The sequence below is a fragment of the Jaculus jaculus genome, chromosome 6 (genome assembly GCF_020740685.1).
Source record: "Jaculus jaculus isolate mJacJac1 chromosome 6, mJacJac1.mat.Y.cur, whole genome shotgun sequence".
Lineage (NCBI taxonomy): Eukaryota > Metazoa > Chordata > Mammalia > Rodentia > Dipodidae > Jaculus > Jaculus jaculus.
Window position 1 is genome coordinate 91,307,081 of NC_059107.1, and position 17,766 is coordinate 91,324,846.

Here is a 17,766-nt window from a genome sequence, read left to right on the forward strand (position 1 = left end):
CAAACCAAACAAAAATTGCAACTTCTAAGATGGTTGAGATAACTGGAAATATCCAATGCTTCTTTCCTCCCTGTTTTCCCATCATCAGCTTTTCAATCCATATGGCTCTAAGTCTGGCTTCAATTTTTTTTTTGTTGTTTTATTTTTTGAGGTAGGGTCTCACTCTAGCTCAGGGTGACCTGGAATTCACTATGGAGTCTCAGGGTGGCCTCGAACTCATGGCAATCCTCTGACCTCTGCCTCCCAAGTGCTGTGATTAAAAGTGCGCACCACCACGCCCGGCTTTGGTTTTAAATTTTTTTAAATTATTTTTTAAATTATTTTGTTTATGAGCCAGGTGTGGTATGTGTGTGTATGTATGTATGTATGTATGTATGTGTATATATATATATATAAATATATATATAAAAAAAAATATATATATATATATATTGTTGTTGTTGTTTTAAGGTAGGGTTTCACTCTATCCCAGGCTGACCTATGAATAAGATGAATATATATGAAAGAAGAAAGAGAGAGAGAGGGACAGAATGGGAGTGCCAGGGTTTCCAGCCTCTGCAAACTTCAGATGCTTGTACCACCTTGTGCATCTGGCTTTCATGGGTCCTGGGGAATGAAACCTGGGTTGTTAAGCTTCACAGCAAGAGCCTTAACTACTAGGCAAGCTCTCCTGCCATTTTTTTAAATTTAATGTTTTTACTTATTTGTGTGAGCGAGAGAAGTGGAGTGAGCCAGGGCCTTTGAACTCCAAATGCTTGTGCCACTTTGTACATATGGCTTTACATGGATACTGGGGAATGGAACCTGGGCCAGCAGGCTTTGCCAGAAGTGTCTTTAATCACTGAGCCAATCTGTCTACTCAGCCCGTCTGCTTTTTCCTCTTTCAGTTCTCAAGTAGGGCCTGATAATACACCCAAATCCAAAAACCTTGAGCATCGTGCATGTGTAAGCTTGGAAACTACACTTCTGCTCTTAGAACTCTGCAGCCTTTGGCTTTGCAACCTGGAGCCAAGTAAGAAAATGAGGGAAAGACTGAGATGTACTGAGTATCATTCATCCTGTGAGCACTAGAGGGCTCTCCACTCACAGACTGGATTCCTCAGTAAGACTGTAAATGAGCTGGAACCTATAAAACCTATAGCTAGTTACTGAGAATCTTAAAGTGCCCAACACTGAATTAGATACTTAGCCTAAATTACTTGTTATTGTTGTTTTTTCTAGGTAGAGTCTCACTCTAGCCTAGGCTGACCTGGAATTCACTATGTATTCTCAGGGTGGCCTTGAACTCACAGCAGTCCTCCTACCTCTGCCTCCTCAGTGCTGGGACTGAAGGCATGTGCCACCATGCCCAACTCTAAATTACTTTTTTTTTGTTTGTTTGATTTTTGTTCTTTTGTTTTCTCGAGGTTGGGTTTCACTGCAGCTCAGGCTGACCTGGAATTCACTATGTAGTCTCAGGGTGGCCTCTAATTTACAGCAATCCTCCTCCTGCCTCCCAATGCTGGGATTAAAGGTGTAAGCCACCACATCCAGTCCTAAATTACTTTTTAAGAGTATCCCAGAGTAGTCTCAAACTCAATTTGTAGCCAAGAATGACCTTGAATTTCTGATCTTCCTGCACCTATATAAGATTACAGAGGTGTGCCACACACCTGGATTTATGTGGTGCTGAGGTTGGAACCCAAGGCTTCATGCATACTAGGCAAGCACTCTACCAACTGAGCTGCATCTCCAACATGCCTACATTACTTTCTTTCTTTTCTTTATTTTTTCAGTTTTTAAAACATTTTTATTAGATATGGACATATACAGTATGTAAACAACACATGTTGTTATCATCCTTTCCTTCACCCCTGCCGGGGATGCAGGTCAGTCCCATGGAGATTGTGGGGGCAGCAGTCAGTTATGGGGGAGAGGCAATGTGTCTGTGCATAATGTCCCAACTTGTGGCTCTAACAATCTTTCCACACCCCCTCTTCCACAAAATTCCCTGAGTCATATTGGGTGCATTTTAAGTCTACTTCAGTGATGGGCTCTTAGGAGCCTTTGGATTTCTGCTTTGGTAGATGTTGAGTGTCCTTAGTATCTATCCCCTTCATCCTTGTGCTGATGTCAGGTTCACTGAGAAAGCAGCACTTTTACTCATTTCCCCAATTCCTCTGTGGTTTCAGCTGGAGCCAGTGTGGAGTGTGCTGGGTCGTTTATCTACTCAGATGCAGCTCCTGTCTGAAAAAGGGAAGCAGAATCTCCAATGGAGAGTGAAGTCAGCACTGGTTAAATGGGATAACTGTTATTAATTTAGAATTTAAAGGGTGTAGACTTTCTTATAGCCCAAGATTAGTAGGAGCTTGACACTGGAAAGCAAAATCATTATCTGGATATGATTCTGACTTGTCTCCCAATTCCAGATGTGGTTTCCTTTCCAGTGAGTGGATCTGTTAGCCAATGCAAGAGCAGCTGGTTTCCCACCATGGCTGTGTGCCACTATTATTGCAGTTGTGTGAGTATCATGTCAGGTTGCTTTCTTTCTTTCTTTTTTTATTTTTCGAAGTAGGGTCTCACTCTGGTCCAGGCTGACCTGGAATTAACTATGTAGTTTCAGGGTGGCCTCAAACTCCTGGTGATCCTCCTACCTCTGCCTCCCGAGCACTGGGATTAAAGGTGTGTACCACCACGCCAGTTTAGGTTGTTTGATTTTGAGTAGCTTCGACTTTGAATTGCTCAGACAGATATTGGCCACTTTCCCTCGTAGCTCATGTAGTGCCTTCCAGCACTAGACTGGCTCTCTTCCGGATTCCAACCCAGTCTCTCCATGGTCCATGCCGACAGTGTATGGTGTCTTCAGCAGTAGGGTCTTACCAACCTCTGGTGAGTAATCAAGTGCTCTGACAGAAGTCTGTCTCGTTTGTTTTGGGAGACCTTGTAGGTCTCTTAGATCAACAACTCATTGTGGGTGTTAACTGCATCCTGGTACAGGGACTTACAGGCCAGCACCAAGGAAAAAGAAAAAAGAGAGAGAGAGAGAGAAACAGGAGAAATTGAAGGTTAGGCTTCATTTCACCCTCTCCAGGGCCTTTTGATTCAGGTGCTCCCCCTAAAGCCTTTGTGCCATGTCCACACACCATTCGTCCCAGGGGGCTTTTTTTTTTTTTTTTTTTTTTTTTTTTTTGGTTGGGTTTAACTCTAGCCCAGGCTGACCTGGAATTCGCTATGTATTCTCAGGGTGGCCTTGAACTCACGGCAATCCTCCTACTTCTGCTTTCCAAGTGCTGAGATTAAAGGTGTGCTCCACCACGTCCAGTACATTTCTTTCTTACTTAGGTGCATAACAGTATTAGATGAATATTATCTAAATTCTACTAATAAGGAGATTGTGGCTCATGAGTAAATGTATCTTCAAACTCCAAACAGTTAAAATATTGGAGCCATGTGCTGGAGAGATAGCTTAGCAGTTAAGGGGCTTGCCTGAAAAGCTAAAAGACCCAGGTTTCATTCCCCAGGACCCATATAAGCCAGGTGTTGCAGTCAGGTTCGAATTGCTGGTAGAAATTACCCAGCCAAGAGCAGCTTGTGGGGGAAAAAAAAAAAAAAAGAGGTTTATTTTCGCTTACAGACTCGAGGTGGAAGCTCCATGATGGCAGGGGGAAATGATGGCATGAACAGAGGGTGGATATCACCCCCTGGCCAACATCAGGTGGACAATAGCAACAGGAGAGTGTGCCAAACACTGGCAAGGGGAAACTGGCTATAATACCCATAAGCCCACCCCCAACAATACACCGCTGCCAGGAGGCATTAATTCCCAGATCTTCATTAGTTGGGAACATAGCATTCAGAACACCTAAGTTTATGGGGAACAACTGAATCAAACCAACGCATCAGGTGCATAAGGCGGTGCATGCATCTAGACTTTGTTTGCAGTGGCTGGAGGCTCTGACATGCCAATTTTTCTCTCTCTCAAATAAAAAAAAATTATTTTATTTTATTTAAGAGAAAGAGAGAGCAAGCTAGATAGAGAATGGGCATGGCAGGGCCTTCATTTGCTGCAAACAAACTCTAGATGCATGTGCCACCTTATGCATCTGGCTTATGTGGGTTCTGGGGAATCGAACCTGGGTCCTTTGGCTTTGCAGGCAAGTGCCTTAATCTCTAAACCAATTCCCCAGCCCCCCCTTTTTTTTGTAAGGTCTCACTGTAGCCCAGGCTGACCATATGTAGTCTCAGGGTGGCCTTAAACTCACAGCAATCCTCCTACTTCTGCCTCCAAAGTACTGGGATTAAAGGCATGTGCCACCACACCCGGCTAATATTTTTTAAAATATATGTGTTTTTTTAAAAGAATATTTCATGGTGTTTGTAATAATTATTTCTTTTTTGGGGATTGGGAATTTGAGGTAGGGAGGTAGGGTCTCACTTTAGCCCAGGTTGACCTGAAGCTCACAGTGATCTTCCTATCTTTGCCTCCTGGGATTAAAGGCATGCACCACCATGCCTGGCTGTAAAACAATGATTTCTATATGCATTACAATCTGACTTGCCTAAGATCGATCGATTGATTGATTGATTGATATAAAGATGATAGAGATATAGATAACATTTGGGGTAGGGTCTTACCAGCACCAGGCTGACCTAGAACTCTGTAACTATAACCCAGGCTGACCTCAAACTCATGGAAATCCTAGGTCAGTGTTCTAAATCCTGATATTATAGGTGTGCACCACCACACCCAGCCACAGTAACTTTTAATTGCTAGCATTATTCTATGAAAATTGGGAAACAAGAGCTATGGGTCACTGAGAAGGGAAGTTAAGACCCCTGAGCTACTATCATCATACATTAGAATTGGAAAGTAAATGGCAAGGGTTGCCTCTCCTTAAACTCAGAGGAGAGGGGAACCCCAGGAGCCTACTGGGCCTTGGTCTACTCTGTGCACCTTTCCTGGGAGCAGGACACAACAGCTTGATCCTCTACTCCATGCTCTCTCTCTCTCCTTCAGATTCTCTAGTGCAGTGGTCCTCAACTGAGTTCGTTCAGGGGACATTCAACAATATCTGGAAATATTCTTGGTTGTGACAATTTAAGAATGCTACTTCAACGAGCACCTGCCAAAAGCCAGGGGTGCTCCTAAACATCCTACCCTGCATAGGACAGCCATCTACAGACAGACATGCCTAGACTGTGACGTCGATATTCTGAGATGGCGAAGGAGCTCTTTCTTGGCTTAGAAGTACCTGGGTGGGATGGCGGAGCAGGATGAGTTCCTTGTGGGCTATGCTAGATAGACAGAAGCAGCCCCTTTGTAGCTACAGAAAGGGCTCCCAGACAGCTTTTTCCTGCTTATCAATGACCAAGAAAACAAAAGCAACAAAGAACAGAGCCAACTTCTTTATGTGTGTTATATATTTTTCAATAATAAATAGGTTTTCTTCTTTAAACACAGAACATATAACAGGTTGAAACACTCCCCCCTCCCCCCAGTTCCAAAGACAAGAGTCTATAAAACAAATGCCAGCCATACTGCCCAAAGGACAGAAAAAGTCTGGTGACCCCACCCAGCCCTGCCCCTGCAGCACCACCACCCCCCACACTCACAAGAGAAGGGGGTCTGGGGCTTCTCCCTTGGGCCCTGGGGACTTAGGTGAGAAGCATGTAAATGTATGATGTCACCTCTATGATGCATGGGCTATGCAAAGATGAGGTTTCCTTATTAGCTCTGACCAGCCCTGCCCTCCTGGTTTCAATTACAAAGCACCTGGGCTAAGCTCCTAAGGGAGCTGCCTCTTGGCTTCCCCATTCTCCATTCCCCTGCCACTTCTCAGAGGGGGAGAGAAGAGCTCAGGGACCCTTCCCATCCCCCGGCCTGCATGGGAACACTGTGTGGAAGAGGCATGATGCTGAACGTGAGACTCTGGTAGGCCCCTAAGCCTGAGAGACCAGCATGTCACCCATTCCTCCATCCCCTTCCTTCCTCTGGAGGGGGTACTGAGGAAGCTGCCCCCTCTACAGTCTAGTGCCTGGATTGGGGTGTGATGGTTCTCACTTAAATTAGGTCTTCATGCCAGGCCTGGCTCCTTCCTCATCCCATTCTTCTCTCCTTCCAAGCTCTCACTGTGGCCATCTGAAAACCTCGTGTCCAGTGTCCTCAATTGTCTCATCCTCCCTCTCCCCGTGCCTCTGCACCCCAAGGGAGGATATGGGGGACTGTCTGCCCCCTCCAACTCCCACTTCACATAATGGAACAGCTTTTGGCCTTTTCCTTCTTGAAGGTAGAAGAGATGAGTTCAGAGCGACTGGGTAGGTGGAGTAGTCGCTTGGAGAGGCTTCGGACAGGGCTCTTTGGGGTCACTGGACTGGGCTTGTTCAGACACACCATGGATGCCATCCGGAAGATGCTGTGGATACTCTTTTCTGAGGTGAAAGCAGAGCCCTCCAGGTAGATTTCTGCGCCCAGCTGCTTGGCTATTGCACAGCCCTGCAGGAGGGAAAGATGAAATCATGAATGCAGTTGTCATTGGTGACTGTGAAACCCCATGGCACTCCATGTGTCATGCCTCAGGGGTATTCCAGGTGACATCCCATTGCCAGTCTCCCACTACTAGCCTCTGCCAGTTGCTCTTGTGAAGGTGAAACCTGGCTACATAATAGAATCGCCTGGAACACTTTTAAAACTAGACTGGGACTGTAGAGATAGCTTAGTGGTTAAGGCACTTGACTGAAAGCCTAAGGACCCAGGTTCAAGTCCCCAGAAAACATAAGCCAGATGCACAAGGTGGTGCATGCCTCTGGAATTCATTTGCCGTGGCTAGAGGCCCTGGCATGTCCATTCTCTCTCTTCCCCTCTCTCTCTGTCTCTAATAAATAAGTAAATATTTAAAAATTGTTTTTAAAAAACTATACTGATGTCAAACCAAGTATAGCAAGATTTCTGGGGACCAGACACCGGCCTTAGACTTGACTTTTGGTGCTGGCGATTGAGCCCAGGACTTCATAGGCTAACCGTGTGCTCTACTGCTGAGCTACACTGACAGCCTTAACACTAGTATTTTTTAACAGATTCCTCAGTCTTCTTTCTTTTAATTTAATTAATTAACTTATTTGCAAGCAGAGAGAGAGAGAGAGGGAAAGAATGGGCATGCCAGGGCGTCTAGTCACTGCAAACGAACTCCAGATGCATGCGCCACTTTGTGCATCTCGCTTTACATGGGCACTGGGGAATTGAACCCAAGTTGTTAGGCTTTTCAGGCAAACACCTTAACTGCTAAACCATCTCTCCAGCCCAACATCATCATCATTACTATTATTATTATTTGGTTTTTTGAGGTGGAGTCTCACTCTAGTCCAAGCTGACGTGGAATTCACTATGCAGTCTCAGGGTAGCCTTGAACTCATGGCAATCCTCCTACCTCTGTCTACCGGGTGCTGGGATTAAAGGCGTGCACCACCACACCCGGAAACATTAGTATTTTTAAGAGCTTCCTCAGGTGACTCTAATGAGAAACACTGGCTTCACATACATACATATTTCCATATCTTTCTCCAAACGTGTTTTTATTTCTCTTTTGGCACATGTGTGTGTAGTATGTGTGGTATGTTGTGTAGTGCATGCACACATGTGTGCAGATGTTCGTGCTTGTGTGAACTTTTGCAGAGGCTGGGGAGAACACTGGGTGTCCTCCTGTATCGCTTATGAATGTGTTTCCTTGAGATGAAGTCTCTTATCGAACCCGGAGCTGCCACTCAGCACTGCCTCACAGCGAGCCCCAGTGATTGTCCTCTCTTCTCAGCAACCACAGGGCTGAGGTTACAGGCATGCATGGCTGTGCCCAGCTGCTTATGTGAGGGCTTGGGACTAGAACTCAGAGGGAATCAGGCCTTCTTGGGCCCTCATGCTTGCCCAGTGAGTACTCTTACCTGCTGAGCCATCTTCCTAGTCCTCATCAGTGGTTTTATAGGCATGAGAGAGGAATTCAAAAGTCTAACAAGCACTTATTTTTGTTTCAATTTGGTTTTGGTTTTGTGAGACTATCTTATTATGTAATACAGGCTAGTCTCGAATTTGCAATTCTTCTGCCTCCACTTCCTGAGTTCTGAGATTCTAGTCTCATGCTACCATACCCAGCTCCAGCAAGCATCTTCAGTGATTCTGATACATATGGTTCCCCTCTGCCAAAAAACCCAAAACTTCTTAGAAATGCTGGCACACACAGGAGCTGCTGACCTACGGCCTACATCTGGGTAAAAAGTATCCACTATTTCAGAACGGTGAAAACCTTGCTGTTTATAGTTTAAACCACCTAGTAGCAAGTCTGTCTGCTACAGAGGGAAAATTTAAATAAGAGCCATATTTCAAACCCTTTGCTGTAGTCTTCTCTAGCCCATCCCTAGCACAGAGAAGCCCGTGTGCCCATCCACACACACCTGCTCATAGGAGATGGGTGCCTGCTTCTGGTGGGACAGCTCCATCAGAGTGCTCAGGTCTGTTCGCAGATCTGTCTTGCAGCCAATAAGCAAAACTCGGGTGCTAGGACAATAATCTAGGATTTCTGTCCTCCACTGAGTAACCGAGCAGGAAGAAAGGAAAAGGAAGGGGAGGAAAAAAGGAAAATCAATGGCAGACAGATACCAGGAGAAGCCCAGTTGGCAACATCACACACACACACACACACACACACACACACACACACACCACCCAGATTATCACCAGCCCTGTCCTCCCTCTGAGTCACAGCATCTCTGCTGCACTAATTACATCATCTTCCTGTCCATGAGGCCTTTGGTGGCATTACTGTGCTGACCCAAGAGTCTGTCCCTTCAGTCAACAGCCCAGTCACCAAGGAAAGCCACGAAGAAAGGACATGGGACTGTCCCCTCATCCTGGTCAAAAGGCCTCACAAACCCAGAATACCAGAAGGGAAGCCAACCAATTTTCCCCAGGGGAAAAATATAATCGGAGTCTCTTGGGGAGCGAGGCTACTTCCACAGGGTTTCCTGCACTTCCTCGGTGTAGGCAGATCTTGTCACCCAAACACAGGCATTTGCTCTGGCCTGCCTGGTGAGGTAGGCCTGGGATCAAGGCCTATAGAAGCTGCCTATAAAAGGTCCCATCCCCAACACTCAAACCACATCACCAGAAGATTCTCTGACACTGAGATTTTTGCTTCCTGAGCCTTCAGCATCATCGTCCCTCCTCTGAGGAAGTAGCATAGGGTAAGAAAGGGCAGAAGGCAAAGGGGAAGGAAACCCTGGTTCCAGGCCTAGCACCATACTTGATGGTGAGGCCTCAGACTAAACTCTTCCTTCCCTGACCTCAGGTTTTTGCTAGCACACAAGAGAATTAGAGGACAAACCCTCAGAATTCAATTCTCCTACTTGGTTAGAAATTTCAGAGCTTATCTTCTACTTCTCCAGTTGTGAGTGTTAAACACAAAGCCTTGCTTCTGATTGGCAAGTTCTCTACCAACTAAGCTACATCCTCAGCCCTATTTGATTTTGTTTTATTTTATTTTTTTTTTTGAAGTAGGGTCTCACTCTAGCCCAGGTTGACCTGGAATTCATTATGTGGTCTCAGAGTGGCCTCAAACTCACGGTGATCCTCCTACCTCTGCCTCCTGAGTGTTGGGATTAAAGGCGTGCACCACCACACCTGGCCTACTTTTCTTTCCTTTTTCTTTCCTTTTTTTCTTTTTTGTTTCCTTTGGTTATTTCTTTTTTTCAAGGTAGGGCCTTACTCTAGCACTCACTCTGTAGTCCCAGGCTGTCCTCGAACTTACAGTGATCCTCCTTCCTCTGCATCCCTGAGTGCTGGGACTAAAGAAAGGCATGTGCCACCATGCCCTATTTTATTTTTATTTGGAGAGAGGGTTTCACCAAGTTACTTAGGCTAGTCTTAAAGTGGCTACATAGCCCAGGCTGGACTTGAACTTGCAACCCCCCTGCCTCAGCCTTCTCAGTAGCTGAAATTACTGGCATGCATAACCACACCCAGTTTAGTCTTACTTTCTTGAGTGCACTGTCCACAGTCTCAGGACGGCTGATGTCAAAACACAGTAATACTGCATCTGAGTCGCTGTAGCAGAGTGGACGAACATTGTCATAGTAGGGAGATCCTGGTAAAGGGGAGAACAGCTGACAGTGAACCATAGCATCTTCCTTTCTTTGTATTCCTAGCCCTAAGGAGCCCTGGAAATACAATTCTTGATCCCTTAACATTCATATTTAGCCATCTCCCAGTGAACAGTGCTGCCGCATGGAGGCTTGGGGCCTGACCACCTGCCAGAGGGCTGTGCATCAATATTACCTCCCTTATTCCTGGAAAGGAGGAAGGAGGCAAAATACAAGAGAACAGACAATAACCTGAACCTGTCTGGAGTTCCTCCAACAGATTTAATTTAAGGTGTACTCATTTTCATCCCAGAAGACCCTACCACCACTGAAGAGATCAGGGCTTGTTTAAGGTCTCCCTTCTCATGAGCCTATCTGCTGCCCAACCTCTGCTTCCTTCTGCTCTGGGGTCTTTTGATGAAGAAATAAAGCTTCCTGTTACATAAGTATGCGCTCTACTTCTTTACCGAGGGGTCAGAACTGTAGGTGATTGGCAGAGGAGTGAAAACATCTAGGATTTAGTGTTTGACTCCCCTTCCCACCCAAATCAGCTCACGGGCGAAGGGAAAGCTGTGGCCCCTCCCCTCAGATCTCAGTAGCACCAATAGCTACAGAGTTAGAGGCTAGAGCAAGGGTCCTTCGTGAAGCCTGCGGGGGGGGGGGGGGGGGGAGGGAGGAGTAATGCAGATCCAAAGTCTGATGGGGTGAATGCGAGGAGCTGAGTCTGTCCCCCTCCACTCTGAAGAAGGAACAGTAGCAGATTTGGAACCCAGACAATCCGTGCTCAGAATAGCAAGCAGCCCCTCTCCCTGTACTGCAATCGCCATGGAAACTGGGGGGGAATCCAAGATGGGGTGGGGGTGTCGGTCACAAAAAAGAAGAGGGAGTTAGGATAGCTGCCTGCTCCTTCAGCAACCCGCCCCCATCCCTTCCTCAAGCAAGGTGGGGGTCAGACCACAGCAGTCCTGAGGCAGGGAGCACTGCAGTACTGGGGGAGGTGGAGGGGAGGAGGTCTCTGTTTCCTCCGAGCAATTCCCCTCCCCTAATTCCCCAGCAAGCGAATACTGGAAACAGGTTTGACCCTGGCCCCTGTGCAGGGAAGATTCATCCCACATTCTCTCTGCCATTTCCTCTCTATTTTTGGGAGCCTAATAGGAAAGAAGGTGTCAGGATAACTGATACCCTTCATCCTTTTGGAAATTAAGAGGTGGGGGTGTGACTCGGGATATAAAGACCATACTTGCTGATTTGCCATCATCTGAATTGGGGATTCAAGGGCTGAGTTCTGACTGGGAGTGGTGGGAAACAGTGGGAGACTTGGGGTGGTAATACTGAAAGGAGATGAGCTGCAGTAAGGTTCAGGGAAGACTGGGAGGTGGGAGGGTACAGGAGAAGAAAACTCATACATCATGCAGCCACCCTGCATTCTGGTCTGATCCAGCCAGCACAGCCCAGTACAGGAAAACCAGAACCCTGCCTCTACCCCTGAAACTGCAACAGGAAAGCACACCAGCTTGAGGAATTCTTGTTGGAGAGGAGAACAAGAGGAAGTCTCATTTTCTGTCTATCCATCCCCTATTCCTAACCTTTTCAGACCTCAGAACTGAAGCATGGGAATAACAGCTCTTCCCGAGGAACAAGGGGCATGTTATTATTGCACATGCAGTAGATCCATAATGATTGATAGTTCCTCTTTAAACTCTAGTCTGAATATGCATTTTTCAGCATATTCCTATTGCTGGCTTCTGCTCCTTAGTTATGTCTGCGCCAGATTGTTTAAAACTAAGGGACTTAGATCAAGAGACTGTGGATCTCAGATCAAAGCAAAGGATAGCTGAACACTGAGGGCTTGGGGTAGAGAGCTGGGAAAACATTGCTTCCTACATTCTGGAAAGACAGAACATCTTCTCTCTCACCCCATGCAGGTAAAAAACAGTGAAAGCCGACCCCCATCCTCACACTGGCCGCTATCTACGGTATGACCATGCCCTACATTTGCCATCTTCCCCGCCCTCCCAAACATCAATGATGCATCGCTTCATCCCTGAGCTGCAGCAATGTGACAGTAGAGTTGCGGCAGGCGGACAGCAGTGGCCGGAAATGGAGTGCAGAAAAGCAATATTCCCTCCAAAGCCGCCTGGTCCTTCTGCCCCACCACAGCTGTCTGTGTCAGCACTGCCTCCTAGCTGTCATTTCACTTTGCTCTGGGGAACTAAAGGCTGTGGGTAGCGGGGAGTGGAAATAAGGAAATTCTGCCTGCTGCCCTCCAGGACCACTTCCAGGGCTTCTTCCTCTCACCATCCCAGACCTCTGAAGGATGAGACTAGACCAGAGAAGTGAGTTCATCCCTCTGCATCGCTGGACTATCTAATGGATGTTGAAGGGCCCAACCAAAGAATCTGTAGGTTTCTCCCTTCAGTTTCCTGACAAGCACCTTTCTCCAGCAAAAGAGGAAAAAAATTCCTAAGACAGCAATTGCAGCTGGCCAGGGGAGGTGGGGTGGAGCATTTGGGGGCCACAGTCTTACCTGAGGTATCCCAGAGACTAAGCTCCACTCTCTGATCCTCTGTCTCCAAACACGCTGTGTAATTCTCAAACACGGTAGGCACATAGGTCTGCCAGGAGAGAGAGGAAGCATTCACACCTGGGCACCTCTGCCCGAGGCATCCGCCCACTACATGCTGGAAGCTGCGCAAGAAGTCACTCGCCCATCCTGAGACTAACGAGTCAGGTGATGGGCCAGAGGAAGGGACACACGGGGCAGGTAGCACCACATAAGGCAGGAGGACTTCATGGGGCACGAGAGAAAGCGCTGTAGAGGCAAGGCACTCTACTGCCCAGCCCCCATACCCTAGCTGTTTAGACATACATACGTATATCTATGCACACTTTCCTCTCATCGTTACATTTGTGCCCCAATTCCAGAGCCACAAGCCAATTCTAATCTCCATCTTCTGCCCTCAAGCTACTTGGCACAAGTGAACGGCAGAGCCCTGGAGGTAACAGAAGCCTGCTGGTGTCCACCCTCATAAAACCTGAGGGAGGGGTGAGGGGCAGGCAGGTATTGCGTCAAGAAACTCTAGGCTCTCCAGTGCTTCCAGGTGCCTCTCCGGGGACAGCGAGCCAGAAAGAGCCGGCTCCGGGGTAGAAGGAAAGTAGGAGGGGATCTGATGGGTAACGAGGTGAGGAGGAGTCGGCGGGGCGGCAGAAGTGGGACAGGTCTCAGGGGAAGCTAGGCAGGGCAGTCCTCCAGCCAGAAGGTAGCTGGGGTGGGGCGGCCTGGGGGTGGAAGAGACGGCTCTCCTGGGCAGGTGGGAATGGACCCCAGGCTGCGGAAGACGGGCGAGCTGGGATTTGGCCAGGAGAGCAGCTCACCTCGGGATAGCAGTCCTTCGCTAGCACCTGTAACATCGCCGTCTTCCCGCACTGCACATCCCCTACCAGCACGAGCTTACATCTGACCACCACTGGCTGCGGCGCCCGTCGCTCCTTCATGCTCGCGACCTCCGCAGGACCTGAACTCCGAGGCGGTGAGGAGGGGGGCGCGGCGGCGCGGAGACACACTGCAGCTCCCTGCCTCGCTCCAACTGAGCACGGAGCCGGCGCGGGCCCCTTTATATGGCCCAGGCTGAGCCAATCACAAGAGAAGGCGGGCTCTACCGCGGCCAATCGTTAAGGTGGGATCCCCTCCAGCAGCCAATGGGAAAGAAGCTCTGAGTCAGCGCCCTCTTCTGCCCTTCCCTTTTTGTTGGAATCCACCGTGGCTTTCTCCTGGAAGGGGATTCCCACGCTGTTTTGTAGTTGTATTAGAAAGTGGGGAGGGTGGCTGGAGATAAAGCTGAGCAATTAAGGTACTTGCCTGCAAAGCCAAAGGACCCAGGTTCGATACCCCAGGATCCACATAAACCAAATGCATAAGGTGGCGCATACGTCTGGATTTTGTTTGCAGTGGCTAGAGGCCCTTGCGCACCCATTCTCTCTCTCTCTCTCTTTCTCTCTCTCTCTTAAATAAAAATAAAAAAAATATTTTAAAAAAGAATGGGGGGCTGGAGAGATGGCTTAGCGGTTAAGCGCTTGCCTGTGAAGCCTAAGTACCCCGGTTCGAGGCTCGGTTCCCCAGGTCCCACGTTAGCCAGATGCACAAGGGGGCGCACGCGTCTGGAGTTCGTTTGCAGTGGCTGGAGGCCCTGGCGCGCCCATTCTCTCTCTCTTCCTCTATCTGTCTTTCTCTCTATGTCTGTCGCTTTCAAATAAATAAATAAATAATGAACAAAAAAATTAAAAAAAAAAAAGAATGGGTGTGCTGGAGAGATGGCTTAGTAGTTAAGGCTCTTGCCTGCAAAGCCAAAGGACCCAAGTTCAATTCCCCAGAACCCACATAAACCAGATACACAAGGGGGCGCAAGCATCTGGAGTTCATTTTCAGTGGCTAGAGGCCCTAGGGCACCCATTTTCTCTCTCCATCCCTCCCACACTCTCTCTCTCTCTCTTCCTGCCTATTTCTCTATCTCGCAAATAAATAAATAATAAGATACTAAAAGAAAAAGAAGCAGCAGCAGCCAGGCGTGGTAGCGTACACCTTTAATCCCAGCATTGGAGAGGCAGAGGTAGGAGGACTGCTGTAAGTTCGAGGCCACCCTCAGACGACATAGTGAAGTCCAGGTCAGCCTGGGCTAGAGACAGACCCTACCTCAAAAAAAAAAAAAAAAAAAGTGGGGAGGGGACTTGAAGCAAAGTTAAATGATCTCGAGTGTCCATGAGTCAGTGGCAAATCCCTAAACTAGCCATGGAAGCAGGAAGTGGCATCCGGCTGGAACTGCCCAGCCTATCCCAGGAAGATGGCAAAACCTGTTAAACTATGCACAGGTAGCACCCTGAGGAGAGGTGGCCCCAGAGAACTCTCACTACTTAGTTCTATATCACTTCTATCCACACCCACTTCTGCCTTCCGTTTCTAATATTGGCTCCCGTGGTCCAGCCTTCAAAGCCTGAGCCCTGCCCTCAGGAGTCTCCACTTCCACCAAAGCAAACAAAAACGCCAACAAAACACTCCGACGCTGAGACGGGCAGAGCAAGAGAACGAAGATGTCCTGCAAGTGAGTATGGGGGCAAGGAAGATAACCAAGCTCAGTTCAGCTGACTGCCCAACAGCTTCTCACCCTGGGCCTAGCAAGAACTGTTTAAACATATTTGTTCTGTGGCCTGAGTTCAGCTTCCTGGATGAATCAGGCACAGGTCTAGCTCCAGGCTGACGTAAACTGCTGGTGACATATTAATGTGTGTCACTTGGTGAAAGTCCAATCTGGAAGCTGGGCGTGGTGGCGCACGCCTTTAATCCCAGCACTCGGGAGGCAGAGGTAGGAGGATCGCCGTGAGTTCAAGGCCACCCTGAGACTACAGAGTTAATTCCAGGTCAGCCTGGACCAGAGTGAGACCCTACCTGGAAAAAAAAAAAAAAAAAAAAAAAAAGAAAGTCCAATCTGGAAGACAAGGCCTGGGCTTTTGGGACTAGAACTGGAAGAAAATCTAAGATTGGAGATAAGCTATGTACCCCTTAGAATCCTTGTGTCTTAGGGGACCTCTCTACTAGACACATGCTTGTACATGGCTCATATAAACCACTGACTGTCCAGCAACTGAAGCAGTTTGACAAGGCCTCCAGGGAGTTAGGGACCAACTTTGAGCAAACTTAGGAGCAGCCCAGGATCTGTCTTTTTCTTCTTTGCTTTTGTTTGGAGACAGGGTCTTATACTGGGGCCCAGGTTAGTTAGCCTGGAACTCACTATATAGCCCAGGCAGGCAATCTTCCTGCCTCAGCCTACTGAGTGCTGGGTTTTACAAGTGGGAGCCACCAAACCTAGCTTAGGGTCCATATGACATCCTTTCACCTCACAAATCTAGCGCCTCTGGAGTACATCTTGGGTCTTGATCCCTCTAAATTTTACTTTTTTGTTGTTGTCGTTTGTTTTGTTTTTCGAGGTAGGGTCTCACTCTGGCCCAGGACGACCTGGAATTCACTATGTCGTCTCGGGGGCCTCAAACTCACAGCGATCCTCCTACCTCTGCCTCCTGAGTGCTGGGATTAAAGGCATGCACCACCATGCCCAGCTAAACTTTACTTATTAAAATTTTTTAATTTAATTTCTTTATTTGAGACAGAGAAGCAGATAGAGAGAATGAGCAAACCAGAGCCTGTAGCCACTACAAATGAACTCCAGACTCGTGCACCACCTTGTGCATCTTGCTTACATGAGTACTAGAGAATCAAACCTGTGTCTTTAGGCTTTGCAGGCAAGTGCCTTAACCACTAAGTCATCTCTCCAGTCCAAAACTTTACCTACATTTAAAAAAAATTTTTAAATTTTTTTGAGAGAGAAAGAGGCAGGGGGTGAGAGGAGAGGGAGATATGGCCATTCCAGGCCTCCATCCACTGCAAATAAGCTGTGCAGGCATGGGCCATCTTGTGCATCTGGCTTACCTGGGTACTGGGGAATTCAACCGGATCCTTAGTTTTTGCAGGCAAGTGCCTTAACTGCTAAGCCATTTCTCCAGCCCTAAACTTTACTTTTATTTTATTTTTACTTTTTGGTTTTTCAAGGTGGAATCTCACTGTAGCTCAGGCTGACCTGGAATTCACTACGTAGTCTCAGGCTGGTCTCAAACTCACAGTGATCCTCCTACTTTGGTTTCACCAGTGCTGTGTGCCACCATGCCCAGCTTGTTTTCGTTTTCAAGTCTCATGTTGCCCAAGCTAGTCTGAGCTCTATGTAGTTGAGGATGACTTTGAACTTCTGATCCTTCTGCCCACCTCCCAAGAACTGGGATTATAGGCCTGTACCACTGCTCAGTTTATATAGTGTTGGGGGTTGAACTCAGGGCTTCATGAATGAAGCAATCTGCCAATCAAGCGATATCCCCAGCCTTGAGCTTTACTGGAATTCACAGACATTGCTGCCTTAGCCAAGGACATTTTCCCACAATAGGGATATTTAAATGATTTTTCCAGACTCAACAGAGAAGTTCTCTAATTGTAAGATTGCATATGCTCACTATAGACAGAGAGTGGAGGTTATTTTGAGAACATAACCTAGCCAATGTCCCTTCAATCTACCCTGTGGTCTCCAAGTCCAGGCTGCTTGACGGTAGACTCTGGAGCCTGAGCCTGTACTGCCCTCTACCCATCTCCTACCGAACACTTCAAGGGTGCAATCACCTAAGTTACGGAACCTCTCGGCAGAAGGCGTTATCCAAGAGTAACCATTGTCCTCCTCTCCCAGGCTTTCTGGAAGTTTCTCCCCTTTACCTTCTGCTCCACTTCATCTTCGACCTTCAGATAATATTCTGTGAAAGTTGTTCTCTTTTTGCCCTTGTTCAGCATCCTGACAGCTTCTCGGATCTGTGCATAAGTGTGGTCTGGAAGGGTTCCAGAACAGCTGTAAGATGGTGATCTGTCTCAACCTGGAGTCCTTCCCTTCAGTTTGACATTCTTCTCTACCTCCTGTTCTCCAGCCTCTGCCTCATCTGGACATAATTCCAGAAACATCAGTATGGTTCTCAGGCATCCTCCAACTACAACTCCAAAGGTTCTGGCTTTTCCCCATGTTCTTTCCCAGCCTCTCCCTCTACACATGCCCTTCAACATCCATTCCAAACAAACATCAATAT

At 47.6% G+C, this 17,766-nt stretch overlaps 1 protein-coding gene across 1 annotated transcript; it reads right to left on the bottom strand.

The window, feature by feature from the left end:
- Positions 1–5,382: 5,382 nt before the first annotated feature.
- On the bottom strand, positions 5,383–13,674 carry Rnd1 (Rho family GTPase 1). The gene is made up of 5 exons (XM_004668567.3): positions 13,477–13,674; positions 12,629–12,716; positions 9,997–10,106; positions 8,419–8,553; positions 5,383–6,472 (listed from the first exon to the last, which is right to left on the bottom strand). Exons 1-5 carry the CDS (start codon positions 13,594–13,596, stop codon positions 6,227–6,229), a joined length of 699 nt encoding a protein of 232 aa, XP_004668624.1. The 5' UTR covers positions 13,597–13,674; the 3' UTR covers positions 5,383–6,226.
- Positions 13,675–17,766: the final 4,092 nt, after the last annotated feature.

Bases quoted from the DNA above. Each gene is read 5' to 3' on its own strand.
- Rnd1 (XM_004668567.3), bottom strand. From the start codon at position 13,596: ATGAAGGAGCGACGGGCGCCGCAGCCAGTGGTGGTCAGATGTAAGCTC. The intron at 10,107-12,628 runs GTAAGACTGTGG...CCCCTTTACCAG, and splicing joins TAGTCTCTGGGATACCTCAG to GATCTCCCTACTATGACAAT. The intron at 8,554-9,996 runs GTAAGACTAAAC...TCGGTTACTCAG, and splicing joins TGGACAGTGCACTCAAGAAA to TGGAGGACAGAAATCCTAGA.